This window comes from Cicer arietinum, chromosome 7 (assembly GCF_000331145.2).
Source record: "Cicer arietinum cultivar CDC Frontier isolate Library 1 chromosome 7, Cicar.CDCFrontier_v2.0, whole genome shotgun sequence".
Classification (NCBI taxonomy): Eukaryota; Viridiplantae; Streptophyta; class Magnoliopsida; order Fabales; family Fabaceae; genus Cicer; species Cicer arietinum.
The window spans coordinates 14,421,395-14,429,631 of NC_021166.2; the positions used below are offsets into that span (position 1 = coordinate 14,421,395).

Below are 8,237 nucleotides of genomic sequence, written 5' to 3' on the forward strand. Positions count from 1 at the left end.
ATTACTATTGCGGCTAATTTCAAATGAATCAAATTTAATTTTAAATTCACAATTTAGTAGCTACTTTTAAACTTATGAAAATATGCATATCACAAAAACAAAGAAGACACAAATTTCTTCCATAAATTAACATTAACTAAGAGTTTTTTTTCTCTAAAAGAAAGTTATATCATAATTAAAATCTAACTATTTTAATCAAAGTATAAATTTGAGTATTCTCAATTAATTTAATTTTAATTAATCATTCAAATACAATCACTTGTTAGAATTTTTATTTATATATTAAAAAAAAGAGTAATATTATTTGAATATAGAAAAATTGACATAGTATTCAATACTATACAAAAATACATTGTTTATAATTGATAATGTGATTAAAAGAGAGAAAGAAAATAATAATAAATAATAATCTGTATATAATAAACTATATTAAAATAGGAAAGTCATGGTAACGAATATATTATAAAATTGAAAGTTTTGTTTTAAATTCGAATTTAAACATCATAAAAATTTATCATTTTGTTTTAAAAATAAAAAATAAAAAAATAAGGTGTTCATAAACATAAAAAAATTTATAAATACACGAAATATAACTTTCTTTTTCTCATAGATTCTCTCCGGAAATAATTCTATTCGAAATCCGAAATCCGAAAATCCGAATTCACTAGGAACCGGAATCTAACCCCTTCATATAAATATCTCGAAGGTGGTTTTCAATCAAGTGAAAATAAGGTGTCAGATATCACTTTTGACGTGCAAATAACTTTTCTCAGAAAAATCAACGAGGCTAAAGTTTTGATGCGACCCCAACATGTAACATAAGAACGCGTACTTTATGTTCCAGTTGCAGGACAACTAGTCCCAACAACACAACTAGCTTCTCAGAAAAATCCCTCAATTGCTCGCTCACTATGCCTCTACTATTTCTTTTGTTTTCATGTGAACAAACAAACAGCATTTATATACACAACTCACTTTTCATTCTTACTAGTTACTAGTTGCAACCTGAGCCTATAATCTGCATATTCATAATCTCACAAGTCACAACCACGCCTTAAAATATTTTTATAATTACTACTAGTACTTTTTAAATTCAACTTAATTCAAATTTTAATTATTTCATCTCTAAGGTCTAAGCATTAATTGAGATAGATATTTCCCCAACAACATCAATCACTAACTCAAATTCGTCTTTATAGTCAACAAAAACATTCACATAGTTTTCCAATTCCTCCTTAAAAATTCCAAATTATAACCTCAAATTTCAATATCTTTTCATCAGGAAATGTCTCATCACAAAACAAACCTCTCTATTATTCTCTTCACAGCAATCTTCATACTCTGTTCAACAGCAACAACATCTAAAAACAACAATAACTGCCACCGCAGATGCGGAGACCAAACCGTGAAATTCCCATTCGGATTCTCCGATGATTGTGAAGTCAAACTAAACTGCACCAACAAAAAAGTCAAAATCGGCGAATTAACCGTTCAAGAAGTGAATTCCGATAGCATATTCATATATTTACCAGCGAAATGCAACCGTAGCACGAGTTTCATAACCCCACTTTTCAGCAAAAATTTCGCTCCAACATGGAACAACAGTTTCCTCGTACAAAATTGTAATTCAAAACTTGGTGGTTGTGTTATTCCAACTTCTCTTTTCTTTGGAACAAAGATAGATGTTGAAGCTGGTTGTGATGATTCAAGAAGGAGGAATGATAACATCACTTGCTTCACACAATTGCAGCGTCGAAGAGTGCGTGAAGATGTTCTTACTCTTGAGGATTGGAATAGAATTGGATGCAAGTTTTTGTTCTCTGCTATTGCCGTTGTTGATCGCGAAAGAGTTCAAGATGTTCCGATTCAGTTAGAGGTTGTTGAGTTAGGGTGGTGGCTTCAAGGTTCTCCTCGATGTTCTCAAGATGCTAATCGCACGGTGGTTCATCTTGCCGGAGAAAAACAAGGTTTCCGGTGTCGTTGCCATGAAGGTTTCGTCGGAGATGGGTTTTCCAACGGCTCCGGTTGCCAGAGAGGTTAGTCTACTCTTCCTTTACACATTGTTATTTTTGCTTTCCAATATAATATTAATTATTTTTTTACCATTTATAGTTTTAATTAATATTATTAATTTTAAATTATTATTTTGTATTTTATATTTATGATAATAAGAATTGATCTATGTTTAAAAAAATTAATTTAGTAATATTATTTTATTTATTAGTATTTTAAAAATGTGTGTTAAGTTGTGAACAGTAACAAACATTGTGCGAGGAAGAATATTAAAATATTATTGTTGTTGCTTAATTACACTTTGATCCTTGTTTATGGAATAATCATAGTAGTAATAATCATGATTACAATGATGATGGTGATAATGACCATGGCGGCTATAATGAATGGTAATTGTTGAAAGGGAGACCAATTGATGTTTGACTTGTGGTTTGTGGCTTGATGCTTTATAATGCAGTCAACCAAGTACAATAAAACTCATATTAGTCCCTTAGTATATATAGAATGTCACTTTAATAAAAATAAATTTGTTTTAAAATAATGTAATTTTAATTTTTTTTTTTTTATATACACTATCTTTTAATGATTAATTGTATATATAACTTTTAAAATACTACTATATTTTGTATTAATAATAGTTAAAAATTTATCGATTGTTAAAATTGGTAGTTTGGTAAAATGATATTTTTTTTTAATTATTATATTAATATGTAAACAAAAACTTTAAACCACATTTACTGTGAAACGAAATGAATATTATAATAATAGTGTGAGAATCAAAATTTTAAGATTGAGTTTTCGATTTATTCTTTTTTAAGGTTCATCTGTAATGATAATATTTTGTTTGTTGGGGGCATGTGTGCTATATAGATTGGTATTTTGTTTGTTGGGGGCATGTGTGCTATAGAGATTTAGCATAAAGGTATGACTGGCAGACACATAAACTAACTTATAGTTTTATAACGGATAATGATCACTATTTATCGCTTAAATATAATGTTTGATTTTATTTAATTCAGTTTTATAACATCTATATATTATTTGAACTTTCCTAAATTTCAGTTTCAATTTGGTATGTTAATGTTTTGAAATTAGAATGGTAACTTGCAGAAGAAATAATCCTTCAAAAGTCAACATGTTTTTTTGGACAAAAGTCAACATGTTCTTTGGATTATTTATATATCAATATTAGGTAAAGCACATGTTGGGTCTAATAGTTTTTCTTTTTCATTTTTTAATTAGTCAAAGGTTGGTGACAGATATACTCACCATGTGAGGGATTAGAAAAATGAACCTGAATACCAGATACATGTTGCTTATCATTTTATGTTTTTCTTCTGACAATAGAATTTGAGTGTGATACAAGTTCTAGAAAAGCTAAAAATTAATTAAAAATTTGCTTTGACAGAATCATCTAGAAACATTACTAGATACAGCAAACCCAGCTGCAAATATGAATAATTTAATGATGATAATATTTTCCTTTTGGTGGCAAGACTAAAATTATACTAGCCATGTAAAAGAATCAGCTGCGTCATAAAGTAACTGGTGTACTAACTATTTGGTTTCTTTGTTGAGAAGTAAGCTTTTTTGTGCTAATATTTGCAACTTTTCTAATCCATTTTTTTTTTCTGTTGCTTTTTCAACAGCTTCTCATTGCAGTCCTAAAACACAAGGGTCTGGAAGATGTGGAAAAGCACTCAGAATTGGTGTACTTCTTGGAGGTAGAATGTCACTACTTTACTTCTAATACATGATCCTGTGTGTAGCATAGTTCATAGATTTCTTATTTGATGATTACCTGATAAATGGATTTCATACAAGAACAGTTATCTCGAGTTCGAATCTTAGTTGGGACAAAAAACTTACAGGAGTTGAAACCAAAAACCTCTATATTTGTAGTGTTTATAGAATTTTGACCAATGCTAGATGATTGTTTGCAGTGATCACAATTGGAGCCTCCGTAGCGGCTGCACTATTTCTACTATGCTACTACGCCAAGCGTCGTTCGACATGGCTGACAAAACAATTGACAGTAAAGCGTCTATTAAGAGAAGCTGCAGGAAACCATATTGTTCCTCTCTATCCCTACAAAGAAATAGAGAAAGCCACAAATTTTTTCTCTGAGAAACATAGGCTAGGAACCGGGGCTTATGGCACGGTTTACGCAGGAAACCTTCACAATGATGAATTGGTTGCTATAAAAAAGATCAAGTATCGAGACACCAACAGCGTTGATCAAGTAATGAATGAGATCAAGCTCCTTTCTTCGGTTAGTCACCCGAATTTAGTACGCCTTTTAGGTTGCTGCATAGAAAAAGGAGAGCATATACTTGTTTACGAGTATATGCCAAACGGAACATTATCTCAACATTTACAAAGAGAGAGAGGTGGAACACTTCCTTGGACAATAAGACTCACCATTGCCTCAGAAACTGCTAATGCTATAGCATATCTCCATTCATCAAATAATCCTCCAATTTATCATAGAGACATAAAATCTAGTAACATATTATTGGACTTTAGCTTTCAATCAAAAGTTGCAGATTTTGGACTTTCACGGCTTGGCATGACAGAAACATCACATATCTCAACAGCGCCACAAGGGACACCAGGTTATGTTGATCCGCAATACCATCAAAACTTTCATCTTTCTGATAAAAGTGATGTATACAGCTTTGGAGTTGTTTTGGTAGAGATAATAACAGCAATGAAAGTAGTTGATTTTAGTAGACCTCAAAGTGAGATTAATTTAGCAGCACTTGCTGTTGAAAAGATTAGGAAGGGTCATACAGATGACATCATAGATCCTTTCCTTGATCTACATAGAGATGCTTGGACACTCTATTCTGTTCACAAGGTAGCTGAACTTGCATTTAGATGCCTCGCTTTTCATAGCGAAACGAGGCCTAGTATGATTGAAGCGGCCGAGGAGCTAGATCATATCAGACGTAGTGGATGGACGACAATGGAGGATGCTTCATCGGTTGGTTCTGCCTGTTCATCACCTCGTATTGGAAATGATAATTTAGTCTCAAAGAGTGAGATTTTGGTTGTTTCACAAAAGAGTAATAGATTTTTGGAACCAATAGAGGAGGTGAAGAATAGTTCACCTGTATCTGTGCATGGTAATTGGTCAAGTAGACCTAGTTCACCTTCAACAAACAGCTTGTTGGGAAATGTTGTTCAGTGAAATGTACTTATTCTTGGTTGAAAACATGCACTTGTGAATCACTAAGGAATTTAACAGATTTCTTTTCTCTTTTACAGTTATAATTAAGCTATACCTATTTTGGTGTGTGAATAGTATTAGAATTGTATAGGAAGTAAACTGTGAAAAACCACTATTTGAAGAATAAGCTGGAAATAACTAACACTTGAGCCTATAATTATCTTGTTTATAATTTGATTAGTGAAGGAAGGTTTCTTGGTGTATTTACTTATCAACATTTTGATCAACCTTATTGAGTTTGATAGGGTTAAGTGAATAACAAAAAGGAGCCACAATTCAACCCACTTTCTTGCCACTTTTAGACACTTCAAAAAAGCTAGAGGTCTCCCCTTACTTGCATAGGCTTTGGGACTAAGGTGATGCCTACAATGGGCTAAAGGATCAACGTTTGAAGAACTTGAATGTGGAGTGTGATGTTGAATCGGTTATTAAATTAGTTGAGTTAGATATAGCATTATGCAGGATTGTATTGAGGTCACTTATCACTTGGAAAATACAATAGGGTGATTAGTATAAGAGAAAATAATTAATGTTGAACCCATGCTGGTTCAGTCCCTAACCAAGTTTATTCCTTTCTATTGTAAGGAACTTGTTTTAATCAAAAATGCTAACTAGATATGATGTAAAAAAAAGACAAACAAAAACATAAGAACCAAAACACAATATAATATCTTCTATTCTATAGTAAAATCAGTAGCATTTGTCCAAGTCTTATGCAGAATTAAAATAACTCAAGTCTTGTAGGAGAAGTATTCAAAAGCAAATTTTTTATCCTCTTATATTGAAATTCAATATGAGAAGATTTAAAAATTATCTAGAAAACTCCACTATAAAAATTTATTTGATCTCACAACTTTTCATTAGAAAATTACGTGAATTTTTATTGGTAACATTTTCAACATAACTCCCTCATATTAAATTTGAACATGAGAGATTCTAAATTCCTCAAAAGCATATTAGGGAAAGTAATCATGGGAAGATGCGGCAAGCACTTGACCATAGAGGACGAAAATCACTATTAGTGCCACGCCACTCATGGCATGGTATAGGTATTGTCATGTGTAACTATCAATGTTTGCTCAAATTTTGAGTACATTATATTGAGACATAGAACAAATAATAATTGAACTTGATAGGACGCTTTAATTCAACAATAAATAATAATTGAAATATAAAATGTTTCAGCTAGAGCAAAGAGAACCACGACCAAGAAACTTGCTAAGTGGCCTAAAGTAGCTTATAAAGATTAAACTTACTTTTCTAATTGTTGTTTTATGCGACGGACAATGAAATGTTGAAATCCTCACATTCTTGAAGTAGCTGCAGATATGGGTGGTATGTGATAAATATTTAATTTTTGTAGGGTTGTAAGATAGAGACACACACATGAGACAGATGGAGAGGGATATATCAGGATTTTTGGATTCTCTCGTACCGTTATGCTTTTGTATGGTTCAATAAATAAATAACACACTCCCTCTTCTTGTGCTGAGTGTTACTAATATGCTTCAACTTTGGCACCTAAGTTTTGAATATTTTATTCTTGTGTCATGGTGTTGTGCTATACCTTTTTTAATCCATGCTACTTAATACTACATTGGATTTTACACATAAGAGAAAATTGAATTAATAAATATTGTTGTATTTTGTCTAAAATTTAAATTAGATAATAGTCCAATTTTCTTACATAATGACCCAATTTTTTTAAATATATGTCCCCGATTGATTGAAGAAAAAGACACCGATCAAAAGAGTGGGAGGTTGCTGGTGAATAAGGAAAGGACATTTAAAATTTTAGATATTTGATTTAAAAGCACTGATCGAAAGGTTTGACATATAATCAATAAGAAGAAGAAAAATTGATCATTTGTTATGTTAAAAAAATTGAATTAAATGTTGGATCTTGTGTCGGTGGTATGCTGCAAATCTTGAACAAGAAGAGGATGAACTTGATGATGATGAAGTTTGCACAAATAAATTCCAAAGCGTGTGTATTACACTAACCTTTAGGTTCGATTCGCCCCCACCAATCTATATATATTGGATGCAAACGGGTTAACCGAAGAATCCTCTTCATGATACTTTGGAATCCTTGAAGTGAATTGCACATTCACATCAAGTCTATCGATCAATGATAGTTTACAGAATAAAGTTTCTTCATTTACTCTTGTGCACTAGAGAAAAGAAGAAATGACTCATAAATATTTTTGACATAATTTTGACTCATGTAACATGAATTTTGTGTTGTTTTTCTTGTGTTCTTTCTGCCTCTAAAATATCTCTATTTATAGAGATACTCATACCAATTGGTGAAAGAAAACAACTCTTGTGAAAGATTGTAACTTTTGATAACTTAATAGATGCATTGGTTTGAATTAAACCCAAATATTGCAACCACTTGACCAAGTGATACATTCAATTATTTAATTTTGCTACATTAATATAGCTATTAGAAAAATTCAAATATATTTTGGAAATTTCCCTAACAATCCCCCACCATTTTCAAAATATATCTAAGTCCGTTATTCCGGAAATCTCATGGTTTCAGATAAAGGTATCTTACGATTTGAACCATTACTTAGTAAATTATGTTTTCAGTCATCCCCAAATAGATTGGTAGACAAGCTTTGAACCAACCATTCATTAGAACAAGTGTGCATAACTTACACATGAAATCTCGGTACCATTGATCGAATTATAAAAATGACACATTTGATAAGGTCATGTGTCTCATATCCTTTCGTGAGAATTTAAGAGTCAAGCTCTTGAATTCTATGAAGCGGTCCACTTCATTCTCATATGTGGACTATATCAGAAATACACCCATAATTATATATTCCAGCAAATACATGTTATATGTCCATTAAGAGGAGACCTCATCCTACCACTTTTGTTTTATGGTCCAAGTACTTTTATCCTTTTGGATGTATTTATTGTAAAGTACTTCAATCACTATAATAGTGTACTTTCATCATTGAACTCAAGACTTGAT

The 8,237-nt window shown here is 31.6% G+C and overlaps 1 protein-coding gene and 1 long non-coding RNA gene across 2 annotated transcripts; one reads left to right on the top strand and one right to left on the bottom strand.

Annotated features, from left to right (window-relative positions):
- Positions 1 to 1,155: 1,155 nt before the first annotated feature.
- LOC140918930 (uncharacterized) lies at positions 1,156 to 1,669 on the bottom strand. The gene is made up of 2 exons (XR_012161413.1): positions 1,530 to 1,669; positions 1,156 to 1,452 (listed from the first exon to the last, which is right to left on the bottom strand). It is a non-coding gene; the product is annotated as an uncharacterized lncRNA (long non-coding RNA).
- LOC101493575 (wall-associated receptor kinase-like 14) lies at positions 1,286 to 5,301 on the top strand. The gene is made up of 3 exons (XM_004509141.4): positions 1,286 to 2,036; positions 3,663 to 3,737; positions 3,957 to 5,301. The coding sequence occupies exons 1-3, from the start codon at positions 1,286 to 1,288 to the stop codon at positions 5,204 to 5,206; spliced, it is 2,076 nt and encodes a 691-aa protein (XP_004509198.1). The 3' UTR covers positions 5,207 to 5,301.
- The last annotated feature ends 2,936 nt before the right edge of the window (positions 5,302 to 8,237 follow it).